At 45.3% G+C, this 19,156-nt stretch overlaps 1 protein-coding gene across 1 annotated transcript in view; it reads right to left on the bottom strand.

Annotated features, from left to right (window-relative positions):
* The window catches only part of PHACTR1 (phosphatase and actin regulator 1), a 535,135-nt gene that overhangs the window by 40,696 nt on the left and 475,283 nt on the right, over positions 1-19,156 (bottom strand). Inside the window, 1 exon segment of the mRNA XM_029242440.1 lies at positions 994-1,232. Within this exon segment, the coding sequence (XP_029098273.1) occupies positions 994-1,232 (239 nt within the window).

The following is a 19,156-nucleotide window of genomic DNA, read 5'->3' as shown; positions in this document are numbered from 1 at the left end:
GATGCTACCAAACATCCTACAATGCACAGGGCAGCCGCCATGACAAAGAATTATCTGGCCCAAGATGTCACTTGTGCCAAGGTTGAGAAACCCTGGTATAAAGCGTTCCATTCTCCGGGCAGGAAACGGTGAGCAGAGGCTGGGCAACAGCTCCTTCCCTCACGGACCATGTGGGCCTTCGGCTGCCCCTCCAGGGTTCTCTCCTGAACACCAGGACTATTTCCATCACTGAGGTTTAGCGAGCTGTCTGAAGCCTGGTGAGTTGTGAGGCAAGAGGAAGAGACTGGGAAGCAGCAAGTTTGGGGGGTTCCTTTGGATCTTATCTAGTAAGTACTTATCTTCCTTCTTTTGCCACTGCTTTTAGAATGTGGGTTTTGGAATGAGACACAGGCAGCTTCAACCCTCAGCACTGCCACTTAGTAGACGTGAGTCTCTGGGCAAGTCCCTTACCTCTCCATTTTCTCCTCTCACCTGTAAAATAGGGCAGTAGTTTATGCCCCTGAGTGTTGTAAGATGTGGATGAGAATAAAACCTTAGCATGTTGTCAGGCACACAGTCGGTAAAAGGTTGCTATCATATAAGTTCACGCATTAAAAAGTTGATCACAGAAATTTAAGTTCAGTGGTTGAGGTATGCTTAAAAATGAATTTGTTCCATATACAATGGTTAGTATTTTTATATATTTTGTAGACTGGAATTGAATTTTAAGGTGCCTCCCCTCCTTGCTTTTTTTTTTTTTTTTTTTAATTGATGGGGTGTTGCAGCCCAAGGGAAGCAATCAAAGGAAAAAAGAGACATCTAAAAGAGGCAAGAGATGGTAGCACGATGTTGTAATTTTTAGAGCTCTGAGGCTGTTCAGAGGACAGTTACCCTTTCATCTTACTAATGAAGAAACAGCAACCTCGGACCTCAGATTAGAACCCACAGAGGTGGGCAGCTCTTCCCGCCAGCCACGCCCCTCCCACCCTCAGCAAAGAGTTTGGATGCACCCACTGGTATACAGCGAGCTGTCGTCGTCCTCGTCCTCTTCCCCTTCTCTTGTGTACAGGCAAGAAGAGTCTTCGTAGTCTGATTCATGAGGCACATTTTCTTTATTGTCATCACATTCAATCACAACAGTTGGCACTTGTCTTATTTCTGGAAGGCCCAGAGGTCCTGCTTTTGTGACACTGTCACCCGAGTGCAAACCAGAGCTGTGGTAAGAAGTAGAACAGGGTACCCGCTGCTCAGAGCTGTTTAAAGAGAAAAGAGCACATTTATTCTGGCTAACGTGTCATATTAAATGCATCAGAACCTCTTAAAAACTTAGCCATTATGTCCTAAGAGACAAAAGGTCTACTGGGCAATTCAAGTCTCATTTCTCACCTAACAGCTAACTGTTTCGGGGCAGCTGAGTTACTGGATGGTGGTAGCAGCACAGAACAGGAAATGAGAATTCTACTGCCCTGCGGATGGACGGTGGTGACGGTAGCACAGTAATGCGAATGTACGTGAATGCCACTGAACTGTATACTTTAGAATGGGGAAGATGGTGAATTTCATGTCCTGTGTATTTACTGCAATTTAAAAAATAAAAAATTTTAAAAATAAATTTAACTCTTTTTATTTCTGGTTAAGAGCAACAACCCCAACGGTCAAAGGAAGGTTCATTTGCAACCCACATGTCTTAAAGGAGTAAAAGGGTTAATTTGATGGTGAAGTGAGAGACCCAGGAAAGAAAGAGACAATACATGAAGTTCCTGCTTTCAAAGCTATACAGCATGACTGGTAGGGGCTGACTGAAATGTCACGGATGGAGATGCAGAGAAACAGAAGAGGTGGAACCATGAGGCCAGAGACCCACGCATGACATCGGGGTGGACATGGGCAAGGGCGACTCAGACCAAGTTCTCTCCCAAGGACCATGTCAGACCCTCAGCAGACGCAGGCAACGCCAGTCTGGTTTTTCAGCAGGTCAATGTTTCCAGCAGCAATGATGATCATATTTTTGGTTTTACCTCTTTAGTTGAGCCAACTCAGATAAAAAATATTTTTTAATTAAAAATGATTTGGGGACTTCCCTGGTGGCACAGTGGTTGAGAGTCCGCCTGCCGATGCAGGGGACGCGGGTTCGTGCCCCAGTCCGGGAAGAGTCCGGGAAGATCCCACATGCCGCGGAGTGGCTGGGCCCGTGGGCCATGGCCGCTGAGCCTGCGCGTCCGCAACGGGAGAGGCCACAACAGTGAGAGGCCCGCGTACAGCAAAAAAAAAAGAAAAAATTTGCTTCTTAATAAAAGCCACATGAGTTTCATTGTAAGAAAATCAGGGAATGTGTGTTATCAAAAATAAAGAAAATTAGTGATTTTCTTATTAGAGTCTATCCAAGGTTCCTACAGCAAGTTAGAATCCTTTTTATGACCGGCTCTGAATGAAGTCCAGCAAGAATAATGGAGCCTGAAACACACAGTTAAATTTTATAATTTTTTTTCAGATGAACTTCAAGTGGAATTTATGTCTTTCATTTAAGGAATTTCTAAACATAGGAAACTGAATGCATTTTACCATCCAACAGTGTTTGACGTGTTAAGAAACGGAGTGTGAGGCTATGCTGTCTAGCAATAATTTTACGTTAGAACATCTTATCCAAAAGAAAACTCTTAAGGACATATGAATGCATGCTAGGTCTCCTTTAAAACTTTCCTTACATTTTATTTTTTTTTAAATGTGTCTAATTTCTAAATCTGTTTTTTATTTCTTTTTTAAAAATTATTTATTTATTTTTGGCTGCGTTTGGGGCTTTGTTGCTGTGCACAGGCTTTCTCTAGTTGCGGTGAGCGGGGGCTACTCTTCGTTGCAGTGTGCGGGCTTCTCACTGCAGTGGCTTCTCTTGTTGCGGAGCACAGGCTCTAGGCGCGTGGGCTCAGTAGTTGTGGCACACGGGCTCAGTAGTTGTGGCGCACGGGCTCTAGAGTGCAGGCTCAGTAGTTGTAGTGCACGGGCTTAGTTGCTCCGTGGCATGTAGGATCTTCCCAGATGAGGGCTCAAACCCGAGTCCCCAGCACTGGCAGGCAGATTCCTAACCCCTGCGCCACCAGGGAAGTCCCTCATTACACTTGATTGCTATGTCTAATTTAAATTCAATTCACTTTCTTCCTTCCATTGTTTCCAAAGGGCTGTTTTTCTCTTTGTATTTTTCTCATAAGTCTTTAGTGACACAAATGGCAAATCTAGTCGACACATCATGAGCTATGATGTTCAAGGAAATGAACTATATCAACTTCAAAAACTTCAACCACTGAATAAGATCAAATCACATGTTTATAAAAATGCAGCATCTTAATTAGACATTAGCAGGTTAGGGGGCCCATTTCCCACCTAGTTTAATAGGAATGGCAGTGAGAACAAGAAGGTGGAGTACAGAATGGGTGGTCTCGCATGACAAATCCAAGAGCTGGCTGAAAGGTGACGGACTACCCCACCTCCCAAGGCGGCCCTTCCATCAGACAACGACACCGGGTTCCAACCGTGCTTGGGTTTCTACACTGGGTATTAAGGGAAGTTGGTGTGGAAGAAGTAAAACTGTAATTCCTTGGCTCCTGTTTTGCCCCACCCCTGCCTTCTCCCCTCCCCCCCACTTCTAGTTTAATTATTGGCTCCAGTGAAGGCAGGGCGCTGGGGATACGACAAGAGCCAAGAATGAAAAGAAGCCAATAGCTATTCATGTCTGGTGGGAAAAGTCTTTTGAGGAAATAAAAGTTGGAAACTAGAAAGCACAAGAATTCCTTAAGGTGGACAGCTCCAAACTGCCTGAGAGGACAGAGAAAGGAGAAATACTGTGCAAAGAAAGATAAGAAACTCAGCTTCCCAAGTAGTCTATGATAAAGAGGAGACTGCGATTTCTCCTCTCTCAAAGATCTACCAGGAGGGGCTTCCCTGGTGGCACAGTGGTTAAGAATCTGCCTGCTAATGCAGGAGCCACGGTTCAAGCCCTGGTCCGGGAGGATCCCACATGCCGCGGAGCAACGAAGCCCGTGCACCACAACTACTGAGCCTGCGCTCTAGAGCCCACGAGCCACAACTACTGAAGCCCACGTGCCACAACTACTGAGCCTGCGCGCCTAGAGCCTGTGCTCCGCAGCAAGAGAAGCCACTGCAGTGAGAAGCCCACACACCGCAATGAAGAGTAGCCCCGCTTGCCATGACTAGAGAAAGCCCGCGTGCAGCAATGAAGACCCAACGCAGCCAAAATTAAAAAATATAAATAAATAAATGTATTAAAAGAAAAAAGAAATGATCTATGGGAAGTGTGAAACCCTGAGAAGAAGGGGCTTATAAGGCAGATACCTCAGCCCCTGGGGCAGGTCCTACATATAAGACTGCCAGCCTTGGAAAATAGGGACCAGTCATAGTGACCAGTGATTGCCTGGCTGGGGCATCACAGCAACAGCTGAAGACCCCACCTGGCCGATCCGGCCAGTCTAGCATGTGACAGAATGTCCAGTTTCCATAAGGACAAAGAAGGTGTTTTCCAGCAAGCTGGGTGAATCCCTCAAAAGGGTCTCAACAAATATTCTATTGATAAATATACGCCAACTCTGTGTTAGGAAAAATGCTAAGGAGGAAGACAAATACCAGATGACTCCACACACCTGGTAGCTCTGGAGGACCACAGGGTAGCAAGCAAAGACACAAGGGGAGAGAAGAGCTGGCTGGGAAGGAGGCCGGAAAGGTTCTGATGGGGCCTCGGTATGAGCAGTCTAGACACAGATCCAAGTCCAAGTTCTGTCACTGACTCTCTCATGACATTGGGCAGATTATTAACTTTTCTAAGCCTCAGTTTCCTTGGGTGAAATTGGGTAAGTGGTATCTTTTTAGTAGGTCTGGTGCACGTGTGTCCCACTGGCATGGCCTCAAGGGAGCCCCTCACTTGTTATTTATAGAAAGGGCCCTTCAAGTGGTTTCCAAACATTCTCCGTTTCAGTCTGTCCTCCAGACTGTCGTCAAAGCAACTTTCGGAAACTCAGATGTAGCCATCTCATCTGTTAGAACCCTGAATGCCTGCCTCGGCTACAAAACCAGTGCTTCAAGAGTGATACACATGGAAAATTCAAAAAAATCCACATTACAAGCTATATTATTCACAGCAAAGAACTAAATCAACTGAAATGTAGCCACGTCTTACATCTGGCCTCCACCGCTGGTGGTAATGGACAGGAAGGGGGACACCAGTCCAACAGTCTTAGTAATGCTGGTTTTCTAGAATGGAGTTGTCACTTAGAAGACCTGCTCTAAATAAAAGGTGTCACTGCTAGAGGGAGAACTGTTAGCCTGGAAGCAGTAATTCAGACACAGCCTGACATGCAACACCTTGCATAATCTGACCTGTATTACTCACCCAGCCTCGCAACCCCTCCACACCTCTGTCCCCATACAACTCATCCTTCGTTCACATGCAACAATGCACTGCACACTCTTGGCCTGGGATGTGAAGGGATCTCACCTTCACCTGGTTAATTTCTATTTATCTTTCAATACTTGTCTTGGGCAACACTTTGCCTAGTTTCTCAGGAGATTCCACAAGTGTGAAAATTGGGATCATCCGTTTGCTTACTAGCTTCCTCTCCCCAACCAAGCAGTAGATGCCTCCAGGGGCAGGGACCATATCTTCTTCATGTCTGTAGCAGGTGCCTGACACCGTGGCTGACACTAAGTGGACACTCAGTTATTGCTTTTTGTTTTTGCTGAAAGAAAGATGGGCTGGAATCACTGACATCTAGGTGCATTTTAAGTGGTTGATGAGTCATACTCAAAGGGTATTAATGAAGAGATCATTCTTTAATTTTCAGGGAGTATTTTCAGTGTATTGCAGAGCTATAGGTACCCCTGACTCGACTGGCACGTTTATTAATGGCTTAATAACAGAATCAAATATGTGGAAGAACTAAGGTGGAAAAGGAAAAGAGTAAACATTTACTGAATGTGTTGCCCACTGTTCTGGAGACCTCCACATCTCATTACATTGTTATAACAACCCTGCAGGAGAGATGTCACTATCCTCATTTTATTGAGCAGGAAGTGGAGGCTGTGAGAGGGTAATTAATAGGCCCATGAGGGCGTAGGTAGTAAAGGAAGGAGCTGGAATTTGAACCCACTCTATTTCAATATGCTGTATCCAAACATTGAATTGTGATACTTGTAAGATTGTGTACTTTGGTTAAACACAAACCCCACTAACTGTACACATGCAAAGCGAGGAACACATCACACTTTGTCCACAACATGTGTACAAAATGGGTATCATGACTTTATAAATATTTTACATCTTACTAACCAGGGTAAGTCAGAGTGTCCTTTCCTGCCACAGTCAGGCCATACCTGGGGCACTGAGTTTAAAGGATGCATCTTAGACACTGGGTTTAGAAAAGTCAAGATGGGAAAAGAACTCAGCTGTTTACCTATTGTCATGGTGACTTTTGTACCAAAATGGTTGAGAAGTTGCAGCAGAGCCTCAAATATTCACTACCCAGTTATTTTACAGAAAAAGTTTTCTGACTCCTCGTCCAAACCAACGGCTTCTAACCTGCATCATCCCACACTCCTTAGCCACATTTGATGTCCACTTACGCTATTATTTACTTCGTATTTTTAAGTCAACACTTAAAAAAACTCAAATACTAATTTAGCCTCATCTTAAGCAACAATACCTTTGTAGTCACTGGTTTTATGTTAAGTGTGTGTTTACAACTTACGTTAAAATAAGTACGTGTCCATTAAAACTTTAAAAAAGCTCGTCTTAAACTCACTTTGGGTACCACCAATGACGTATATATCACATCCTGGTTAAATGTTGGCCTAGGCCAGAGTCTCTCAGCCTCGGCATGGCTGACATTTTGGACTGGACCCTTCTTTGTGGGGGGGGGGGGGCTTGTCTTGTGCATCGTAGGATGGTTAGCAGCAAACCTGGTCTCTACTCACTAGATGCTAGTGGCATCTCCTCCAGTGGTGACAACCCAAAATATCACCAGATATTGCCCAATGTCCTCTGAGGGGCAAAACTGCCCATTTGGGAACCACTGGCCTGGAGTATGCACGACAGCTTTGCCACCTGCTGCATCTTCTGAGTTGTACCACCTGAGCCTCTTCTCATGCAACTTGGATGCTAACTCTCAGGAATTTGCCGTATTTGCTGAAGGATGAACTGCCCAGATCTCATCTCCTAAGTTCCTGACCTGCTGTGGCTCAGGTTGGTGCTCTGGGGGCGGTACCAACGATCTGACACCATGACAGTTCCTCTGAGCATGTTATCTGTGCCGCTGCTGTAGTCCCTGAGCAGCTACCCCATTAATGCAAGAGCTCCAAACCAATTCGAGGGAAGCAGCTTTTCTCATTATGTGGCCCAGATTAGTGATGTACAAAATGACACTCCGGTGGCCCGAAAGAGTCACCACATCTTCCAGAGTACCTGTCCAAGTCCCCGAGGAAAAGGTGACTCACATAATCAGATCTATTCTAGACCATTCACGTCAAAACTCTTCAGAGATTAAGCACTGAGTTTGCTTGGAATTCAAACGGATCTCATCGCATGGGGGTTGTGGCCACTGTACCTCTTCCAGGTGGGTGAGCAGGAATTAAAACCGCAGGTTAACGTGGAGCCCCTCATCCTGACCTCCTAGGCGGCGCCTCCCTAGCTCTTCCTGGATCGCTGCACATAATGGTGAAAAGAGCTAACACTTTAAATGCTCACATAGCGCCAGGGATGGATTCACTTAAGCCTAACGACCACCACCCTATTAGACAGGTACTACTGTTACCCTCCACTTCAGAGAGGAAAAATGAGGCACGCAGCCACGGTCACAGCGAGAGGGGTGCAGGCATTACTGAACTCGGGCAGTAGGGGCTGTAGAGCCTGAGCTCGTACTGGTGTCATCTGGACAGAAGCAGAGCCCTGAAATGGCTTCAAAACTTACTCTTTTTCCAGAACCTTCTCTCTTCCTCACCACCACCCAGTCCTCTCTCTATTGCTGCCAAACAGTTCCGGTCATATAATTCCAATTAAAAGACCTTTGAAGGGTCTCATTGTCAATTGGATATGGACTTCTTTGGGATGGACTAGGGAGCACCTCACCATCTGGCCCCATAATTCCTCCCCATCTGATCTGTTGCCATTCTTTACCGCGCACCCAGCGTTCCAGCCACCAGGCCACCTGTCGCTTCCCGAGCACGTTGTGAGCTTTCCTGCCGTTCCCCCACCTGAGAAATAGCCCCTCAGAGTTTGATTGGAGCAGTCCACCCACCCTCAACGAGAGCTCCAATGCCATTTCTTTTGAGCAGCCTTTTCTGATTTTTCAGTGGAAAACAGTCCCTTCCCTGTGCTTCCACAGCTTCCATTCCCACCTGTTACAGCATCTGTCGCATTATGTTACAATCACACAGCTAAGCATTTACCCCCTGCCCCCAGGACTGTAAGCCTTTCAAAGACAGAGCCTGAGTATTAATTCTCTTCATATCTCAGCCCTGTTTTTGTGCACGTTTTGGGAACTGATGGAAAAGGCAATCAAATATTTGAAGTCTCTAGGAATCAGAGCAGGCCATAATATACTTACCATCTTTTAATTCACTAAAAGAATTATCCCTGACCCTTAGATAGTCTTGCTGTGTAGGGAAAATATCCTATGAAAGGAGAATTAAAGCTGTGGAGATAGTGATCTAGAGTTCTTCCCAGGAAGATAATCCCAAGAGATAAGGCACAGAGGTCTGTGCAAGGAAGAATGCCAGGGTACGCGCGTGCCTTCCATCCCGGGACAGTGTGAGTACAGACGTAACAGAGACAGCTTAACGTCAGCACATTTCCTAACTCTACGCTCTCAGGCCGCTTCAGTTAAGACTGTCCAGAGTTAGGCTGCTTTGTAAGGTGAGGTAGTTGGGCTAGATAAGATCTAGAAGGTTTCTTCTTGTATGACATTCTATGATAAATTTAAATTAACACCAAAGGTCCTAAATTATTGTCCGGCGAGGGGGCGGGGGGGGGGGAAGATGAGATTCTGTTCCCCATCTGGGTCGCTCCAAATGATGTAATTTTCCTGAGAAATGAAATAGGGATGAACATGCAAAAACCTGAGAGCACTCCATAACATTTGCAAGATGTTGGTCAGTTGCACCATGTTGGAATATTTCCATTCTAGTAATTAAATACACCAGGGGGCTCCACAAATCAGGACAAAGGAGCAGGCCATCTTTCAAAACAGCAACAATAGTTAACACATAGGGTCCTTTATGGGTCCTATCAAAGTACTTTGTAAATGTTCGTTATCTCATTTAATCTTCCCCAAAACTTGCAAAGTTAGGAAGGGTATTGTTATTATCCTGATTTTATGGATGAGGATGTTACATTTCTGAGGAAATAAGTGATCACTCAGTTGTGATCACAACAGGGATATGGACGTGGGTTTTCTCCCTCCAGGGCCTGTGTCCTTTCCATTAACCACACTGTCTTCTCCCAAAGAACCCTCGGGGCCGTTATTTTCTTGTATATGGACATGCTGACTATGAAATGCAATTGGCACCACAAATTAAAAAAAACAAAACATGGGAATATAATAATTATCATATAACAAAAAGCAAGGACAACAGATGTTCACAGAACTCAACTCCTTTTTTGCTATGAATTTTGCTGGGAAGAGCCCCAAGGTTGGAGACTCTGATGGGACACAGAGACAGGTTTGAACTCCTGACTTGGGTGGTACATCCGTGTTTGTGTGAGTAGCCCGTGGCTGGGGGCGAGTAGGCTGCAGAGAGAACAGGATACAAGAGAGAGTGGGGCAGAATAATCACCAAGCTGGATAATCTGCATAATGGTGTGTCATCAACAAGAAGAAGAAGGGATGCAGTGGGTTTATTGTGGCCACATCAGTGACGTAGTTCCTCGAGGACAGAAAGGTATCACCATCATAGGTGATGCCCACTCCCCTGCTTTATATTTTCTCCAGTGTATAGATGTATATACACAGCATATAATATATTCATTGCTGTATCATCTGTCTCCTCCACTGAAAGGTAAGTTTGTGAGGATGTCAACTTTGTTCTGTCCTGCTTTCTCCCCGGAGGATGGAAGTGCCTGAATGTCTTCCTTCATGAAAAAAATGAATAAACCAGGAAGAACAGACAGAAGTTTACCTAAAACAGGACGCCTGCCATTTACAAGAGACACACGAAAACAGGATTCAGAAAGTTTGAGAGTAAAATACCAGTCCTAAATCAGTAAAAAGCATTCATTTCAAACTCTCTTTGCCTTCACTATGTCCCCATGACATGTCAGGGAAGTGAAAAGCTGTATCCTCTCTCCTTGGTCCTGTCTCCATCAAGAATAACGTTTAATGAGTCTCCTTTTTTGGAAAACTCAACTCTTTTTTTTTTTTTAAATTCAACTCTCCTTTTTGACTCTACTAAACCAAGTAGGAGAGACATAAATTGAGAACACAATGGCACCCCTCAGGTTCCCATCCCCCTTCACCGCATTTTCCTATCATTTAAACAGTCACATGTTTCTAAGAAATCCCTAGGCTTTGAAAATTAAGAGACTGTTTTACCTTTCCTGTTCGTTACTGGTGAGGGAGAGGCAGCTTATTTTTAATAATTCATCAAGAAATGAATGCAAGACATCTACAACAACTCAGGGTCATTAAACAGTTGGCTCCCTTTCAAGGGAGCTTTATAATCATCACTGTTTCTCCATCACATGATAATAGGTAGATGCATAGTGGAGCATCGTGACCCATCCCTGGGCACGGGATTACCCATTATCAAGCACCTTTGATACTCTCCTAGGAAATCAGGGGCAGGGTTTGAAATTAAAAATTCCTATTTTAAATCCTTCATCTTCCTTGAAAATACATGAGAACCATTTCACCACCATTTTTAAAGAAAAACGTGTCATAAAGGGATACTGCTTTCCCACATATGATTTCAACTGCACCTATTGTTAAAAAAAAAAAAGAAGACAATAATCTCTTGAAAGGACAGAGAAAATTTATTACCCTCCAATATGATGCTGAAAATGAAATGAAACAGGAACAGCTTTTGTCATTCTGACTGCACAGAGTTATAAAAAGAGTTTTCAGAAAGGAGAGGTAACAGTCAGACGTTTTCTCCTCGGAGCCCAAAAACGTGTGAGAAATTATGCTACAAATTGCAGCGCCTGCGGCTGGAAAATGACGGAAGTAACCTCTGACACCCAAGAAAACAGTTAATCAGCTTCATTTTAGGAAAGCAGGCACACATTGTACTCTCTATCGCAGCCTTCTGAGATAAGAAACTCAACATTGGAGCCTTTGTTTTTTTTTGTTGGACCTTAGTCAGCAGGAAGTGATACCATTCTATATATAGACCAGGGGACTGAGCTTCCCTGAGTGGAGGATGTGTTTTGAGCTTCTTTTTTTCCAGCCATGGTAATGAATGTCAGTTAGTTCATGCACATCCCGTTGTCTGTCCTTCCAGGGACCAATGACCCACATTTCTGAAATAGCGTCTGGGGTCAGGATGTGATGAATAAAACCGTAAGACACCCAGAATCTCACCAACAGCAATCTCCATTTCCGATGGAGGAACCAAACAGTGGTGGCTTTTCCACAGGCCTTTGTCCCTAGACATCAGCCAATGTCCTAGGTCATGCTTGGCTGGATGTGGTGCCAGGAAGGCATGATGTGGAGTGAGGACCATGTTTGGGTCCAGCTGGGCCACTCACTAGTTGAGCAGCTTGCTCTTTTGGTTCTTCATCAGGTAAATGAAGAGACCTTTCTACCTACCTCACAACTGCTTACAAGATCAGAGGATAGTGCTTTGTAAACGTCAATGTTGGTAGTCGCTGTTTTAGCAAAGGATGTACTTAAACACCAGCAACTTATCAGAAACCATTCATTATGGATATTATCCACTAGTTGATTAAAAAACTTCCTTTATTTTTTTTTTGGTTCTTTTTGGGGGGGGTTGTTTTGTAATAATTTTTTATTTTGTAATAATTTTAGCTTTACAGAAGAGTTGCAAAGAAAGCACAGATAATTCCCATATACCTTTAAGCCAGCTTCCCCTAATGTCAACATCCTTCATGACCATGGTATATTTGTCAAAACCGAGAAGTTAACATTGATACCACATTGCGAAACACTTCCTTTCGCTTTTTAACTTTTTTTTTGGCCATGCCATGTGGCATGCAGGATCTTAGTTCCTTGGCCGGGGATCAAGCCCAGGCCCCCTGCAGTGGAAGCAACAAGTCTTAACCACTGGACCACCAGGGAATTCCCTAGCTTTTTAAATATTTGTGGTCTGCAAAATCTTTTTGGACAAGGGTTTCCAAGAAGATCAAAGCATCTATACTTATTCATTAAACAAGGGCAGGGTTTCTACTGATGTACACATAGGAGTTCAGGGGCAGATTCTCTCTTATAAAAATACATTTCCTTTTTTATCCTCTTAAGACTCTGAAAGATGTCAGTGGTTCATCTAGTCTCATTTTAACCTTCTTCTGACCAGGTGGCTCACCAGCCTTGAAGCGGAGGATCTGTCTTGCTCAGGGTGACATTACCTTGTTCTGAAATCTCATTCTGCCTCTTAAAGCAGTAGTTAAATTGCAAAACAACAGCTACAGGCAGCCACTTACAGATGATAAATACGTGCTGTAAAATCCAAGCACTGACCTAAAGTAAGACATTGATAACTCTGGCCTCAAAGGGGCAGGAACAAATGTCTCACCAGAATTGGAGGAGATGTTGAAGAGACGGTCATCAGTATAAGAAAGAGAACCTTTCCCTGGAAACACATTTCATTTGAAAATGCATGCCATTTGCTCTACGATGAAGAAAGTACCGAACTTCCTCAAATAAATGCCATTTCACAAGCAAGTAACATTTAGCTATTCAGAGGTTCATTTTTGCTCTGGTACCAAGGCGCAGCTACTCATCATCGTGAACACGGATTTGCAGGTGGAAACACTGACATAAACCAATGCGGTAATTACGTCAGACTGTTAAAGCTAGAAGAAACCCCAGGGACCATCTAGTTCAGGACCGAGAATCCTTCTTTAGACTTTCCTGTGACCCTGAAGGCCACATAAAGTAACTGTCACCCCAAAATGTTTTTATACTAAGATTATAAATGAAGTGTCATCTTTGAAAAGTCTAAAGATAATTATGGAATAACAGAATTATTAAAGATTGAAGGGGTTTGCAGGGCTACTGATTTCAATTTCTTCTGTCCAATGCTGAAATTGTTCCTTTTTCAATAATCTTGACAGGTAGTAATTTAATCTCTAGCTAATGTAAGCAGTACTCAGTAAGTGTTGCCAAGAGTTCAAGATGGTTCTGGAAGCCTTTCTGGTTCTGGTTGACCATCGTTGGTCTGGACTATCTGTATTAACACCAATGTATAGCTAACTTCCCAAGAGAGGTAAAACCACTCTATTTCTAAAAACATTCACATTAGAGATAACTTCAGTATTACTGACATGGAGTTACAGGGTTGGACAGGACATTAGCAGACGATCTCACCTGTAGGGTTTTTCTTTAGGAAGCCTACAAGTAAACCATTTGGGACAGCTGCTAGCCTGATCTTTTCAAAAGATCTCTTGTATTCTCTCCAATGGTTCCCAGGCTCTTCCTCACATCAGATTACAGTCTTCTGTCATTTCTCTCATTCTCTATAATTGTCCCTCTAAAAAGCTGGAGAATAACTGTCAACTTCCTGCCTTTTCTTCCTAAAACTCTCATCACCCGTTTGGAGACAGTGTACCACTCCTTCCTCTAATCTGCCTAGAATATTCTCTCATCCCTTTTCTCCGTCTTCTCCTGGTTCTTTCTATCTTTGAGATTTCAGTTTAAATGCAGCTCTCCAGAGAAGCCCACCTACCAGCTGACCCCCTGCAGTGCTCTCCCCTCCCCCAAGCTCCCTCGCTGGCACTGACTCGCCCAGGTCACACTCCCAGCAGACTCTAAGCCACGCCGAGGGCAGCCGTCCTCTATATTTTGTTCATCGCCGTATCCCCAGTGCCAAGCAGAGCCCCATTCAGAAAAGGTGCTCAATAAAAACTTGTTGATGGATCTTCCGGTTGCTAAGGAAACACCGATACTTTCCTTTTTCTTCGCTGGGCCTGTTTTTCACTCAAGGTGTATAAGTCCTTAGCCTCAGTGACTGCATGAAATTTTCTCCTGGGGCTAAATTTTCTCCTGGAAAATGTCACAGCTTTTCTAATCTAACTGTTCAGGGATTCTGCGATAGGAAAAGGTAGAAGAAGCATGAGTTTATCAGAACTGTAATTTATTTGTCCACTTTTTTTTTTTTTGCGGTACGCGGGCCTCTCACCGTTGTGGCCTCTCCTGCCGCGGAGCACAGGCCCCGGACGCGCAGGCTCAGCGGCCACGGCTCACGGGCCCAGCCGCTCCGCGGCATGTGGGATCTTCCCGGACCGGGGCACGAACCCGTGTCCCCTGCATCGGCAGGCGGACTCTCAACCACTGCGCCACCAGGGAAGCCCCATAAGAACGTTTGATAAAATTCATTTAAGAAATGTTTACTGAATATTTCCTATATCATGGGTCCTGTGATGAACTGGGGGGGGCGGGAGTCGAGTGGGAAGGCAAGGATGGCTCCTGCCCACATCTAACAGAGAATACACCAAGAAACGCACAACAGGACGCAGTGGGTGCAAGAGGAGGATGTGCAGGCAGAGCTTCCTCTGGGAATCTGAGAAGCGATCACAAGAGGATGTGGTATTTTAATAAAGTCTTGAAAAATAAGCAGAACTTTTCTTTGCAAAATGGGGTGAATTCCAGACAGAGGGAACCATTCAAAAATTTTAGGATCATGAGCAAAATTAATACAAAAGGTTAAAGACACGGTTGCCCCATGATCAACACCACTTAATATTTACATAATGTGTGTCTTGTGAGAACTCAAAGCTCAAAAGTGAAAAAGAACAGCAGAAGCAACCTAAATATCCATCAGGACAAAGTGGGTTAATAATAAGGAAATACCATAGCAGCTACTAGGGGGTCTACATTCATTCTTCATTCATTCGTTCATTCATTCAAAGTGGTTCTCACCCTTGCAGACTGTATGTTCTACTAGGTAAGAAAGAGCAACAAGGAAAGTAAAAGGCAAACGTAGAATGTTAGATGGTGAAAAATGTACGAAAGAACAAAGGGGGACTGGGGAATAGGCTGTGTTGGGAGGAGAGCTGTGATTTGAAATAGAGCAATCAGGGAGGGCTTCACTGAGGAGGTAACTAGAGACTCAAAGATGGCGAGGGAGGGAGACTTTAGGATACTGGAGGGAAGAGCAGTCTCAACTGAGGGAACAGCCAACGCAAAGGCCCTTTGTCAGGAGGATGACTAGCATGTCCAGGCCTTGTGGTAGGAGAGAGTAGCAACGTGGAGAACAGCAGATGTAGTCACGGGGCCGACAGGGGCCCAGGCTGTGGTGGGCTTCTGGGCTGAGGCAAGGACTTTGCTTTTTACTCTCTGTGAGCCGGAAAGCCAAGGAGCACTTGTGCACCTTGTTATGGACTGAACTCCACTCCCACCCAATTCGTGCTTAAATGCTAATCCCCAGCACCTCAAACTGTGACTTATTCAGAGGTGACTATGTTAAAGGAGTAATTCGGTTAAAATGAGGTCAGTAGGGTGGGTTCTAACCAAATGACTAGTGTTTTTATCAGAGCAGGAGATGAGGACACAGACACGCAGAGGAGAGACCGTGTGAGGACACAGGGAGAAGACGGCCGTCTGCAAGCCCAGGACAGCGGCCTCAGGAGAAACCAGTCCTGACAGCACCTTGACTGTGCACTTCCAGCCCCCAGAACTGTGAGACAGTAAATTCCTGCTGCTTAAGCCCCACAGTCTATGGTACTTTGCTCTGGCGACCCTAGCGAATGAATAGAGTCATGATCAGATTTTCGTTAAACCTCATCTCTTTGACTGTCATGTTAAGGACAGACTGAGGGGGCAGGAGTGGAAGCAGCAGACCAGGTAGCAGGGACCCAGCAAACCAGGTGAGGGACCACGGGGGCTGAGACCGCGGGGCGGCAGGAGCAAGTAGGAGGTTGCCCAGCCTAGACAGATTCTCAGACCTCTTAGGACTTGCTGACCCATCAGCCCCAGGGTATGAGACAAAGAAAGGTGTCAAGGGTGACCCCGAGATTTCTGGCAGGAGCCACTGCAAGCATGAAGTCGCCTATCACTGAGAAGGGAAGGACTTGTCTGAAGTGCATTCCCTTAAGACTCTTCCTGAAATTCTTTCAGGGTCCACACGTGTACACACCCCGCCTTCATTTTACTAAGACGGAAACCAGAGCACACAGAACTGATCAACTGAACTAAGATGGGAAAGAAAGTTAGTGTCTGATCAGGATTTTCAGTCTGAATTCCAGGATGGACGCCACCTAGGTCACAGAGCTGATTGCAGGTATTAAAAGTAAACATCGAATAATATACTTCTTTTCAAGTTTTAATCATTTAATTGACTAACGCCTTTGAACGGGACACATTCAGAGCTTTTTCATGTGCTCGCTCAGGCTTCAGGGCAGAGGGAATGGATTGTACAGACATATCGAAGACGTAAAAATTTATAGAAATATATGTATATTTCTCTAATAGTTTAATGGAAACTAAAAATCACAGGCCTTTGTTCTCTCCATTTGTAGCAAGTCAAGCTCATTTACCCCAGAGGACGAGGAAGGGTTGCCTCTTACACATCCTCCTTTCTTCTTTGGACCCTGTCTCCACCCAGTAGGGCAGCCAGCCCAGAAGATTCTCAGTATAAGGAGGTCGCAGAACGCTTGGCAGGGAGGGGAGGGAAAGGGACACACAAGGCAGCTCCCTCCCACCTCCAGCAGTGCCTGGATTCCTAGAGGCTTTGACCTGCTCCTGGCTCCCAAGGGCCACATTAGGAGCTCTGAGCAGAGCCGTGCTTACTGACTGTCCTCTTTCCCCGACTTACTGGGCAGGTGCATTACATGTCGCAGCATCATCTCTCCATCACCAAACGGGCAAGGGAAGAGAGCACTGGTTTGCAGCAGCGGCGGGCAGGGCTCTCACACCACACCCCCATGCCTCCCAGCCCTTCTTCTGGGATGGGCTCAATCTCTCTCCTTGCTGGAGAGAAAGCAGCTAAGAGTGAGGGTCCTCGCCAGGCTCAAGCCCGAGTCGCCGTTGAAGAATGAGGACCAGGGCAGAAGGGGTGGCCCTGCGAGGCAACCACGCTGCTGTGGAAGGAGGCCTCCAAAGAAGATGTAACTCATCACTGAAGAGAAAATAAATGGAGATGATCGAATTCCAGGAAACCGACACGAAATTTCCAACAAGATTGGATCCAATCTGTTTGCAATATGCCTTTTAGGGGAACCGAAGGTCAATTCTGTGTGCTGAAGAATTCTGCTTCACATTCACTATCACTTACTGGACACTTACTATATGCCATGTAATAAGACGACTGATGTAGACTGTCACCTGTTCCTCACAAACAACCCTGACGAGGTTGGTGGTGTTATTACTATCCCTGTTTTAAAGATGAGGAATCCAAGGCAAAAAAGAAGTGGTATCTCTGAGACTGAAACCCTGGCAATTAGATTCTGGAGCCCATGTACTCAGCCATGATGCAGGGGCTGCCTCCAGATTGGCCATGCTGCCTCGTGACTTTGATAAACACGGAAGCTGGTCTCTAGTTCCCTCCTTCCCCCCAAATCTGGCGGGCCAGCGCTGTAACTAACTAATGTGATCTTTCAATGTCATTAAGTAGGGTCAGGTTAGGTTAACAGTTAAGAACATCTTCATACAAGTCAAAACAGATTTAGAGCAATCTTGGGAGAGGAGGAATAAGATGGTAAAGGATCTAGAAACCGTCTCAACAGACGATTCCATGAATTTGGGATTATCAGCCTGAAAGAGAGAAGCCACTAGATAAAGGGAACAGTAATTATTTTTAAAGATTTGAAAGCCTCTCACAGGAAAGGAAGATTAGAAATAAGACTGGGACAAGGGATTATAGTAAGTAACACTTTTCACTTAACATAAGAAAGAACTTCGTAGTAATCAGACCATCTGGACAGTGGGGCAGGCTATCTTGGTACCTAGGGAGGGTCCCATTCCCACAGAGACCAGAGGACAAATCGTCAGAAAGGCTACAACAGGCAGCAGGCTGGCTGCCTTGGTCTTAAAGGTCCCTTTCAATTACAAGATGACTATTTATTCAAATTTATAGTCCAAAGTCAGGCATTCATGCTGTTAAATTCATCATTCAATTTCTGCATTACCTACAATGTTTCACCAGGATCAGACCATGGGTCTGGACTAACACCCTGTAGGGCATGAACGTTCTATGAGATCTCAGGTTCTCTGCGGGCAGAATGCCTATGCATTCAGTAATGTTCCTTCTTTCTTGCAGTGCTTTTTGGGGTCACTGGAAATTGTCAGGAGAAAAAAGAAATCATCCTTTCTGGATGAAACTTGGCCAGAACAAGAGTGAAATCATGTTGACAGGTAGGAGGGAGAATTTCCAGGTCGTAAAAAGAAAGGTGACATCACTGGAGACAGCGGCAGTTCCTGCACTAAACTGAAAGGTGGCCCATGACCTGTTCTGCTCCCAGATCCTTCCAGGACTCCTGGAAGACGACGTGGATCCTCAGAAACATTCTCAGTCTTTGTTTGGCAAGAAGACCTCGCTTTCTCTGTAGGGCTATCTTTTTTTTTTTTTTTTTTTTTCCGGTATACGGGCCTCTCCCGTTATGGAGCACAGGCTCCGGACGCGCAGGCTCAGCGGCCATGGCTCACGGGCCCAGCCGCTCCGCGGCACGTGGGATCCTCCCGGACCGGGGCACGAACCCGTGTCCCCTGCATCGGCAGGCGGACTCTCAACCACTGCGCCACCAGGGAAGCCCTCTGTAGGGCTATCCTGATGATGTAGGCATTAATTCCCTGTGTCCGGGCTGGCCCACCAGAACAACACTATACCTTGGCCTACGGTTGGTGGGGAGGGAGACAGGAGGTAAGGAGGGTCCGGGGGTGACACAAAGCACAGGAGATTGCCTTGGCTCAGCTGCCAAGACCAGGCTGCCCTTCTTCCAATCTCCTCCACCTGCAATATCCCAGTATCTCCTTTCCTTCCCCATTTGCTGTCTTTGATTCATTTCAATAAA

This window comes from Monodon monoceros, unplaced genomic scaffold (assembly GCF_005190385.1).
Source record: "Monodon monoceros isolate NGI ecotype Baffin Bay Population unplaced genomic scaffold, NGI_Narwhal_1 Super_Scaffold_3, whole genome shotgun sequence".
In the NCBI taxonomy this organism is placed as follows: Eukaryota; Metazoa; Chordata; class Mammalia; order Artiodactyla; family Monodontidae; genus Monodon; species Monodon monoceros.
The sequence above is the reverse complement of the archived record's forward strand: the minus strand, read 5'-3'. Positions and strand labels throughout refer to the sequence as shown.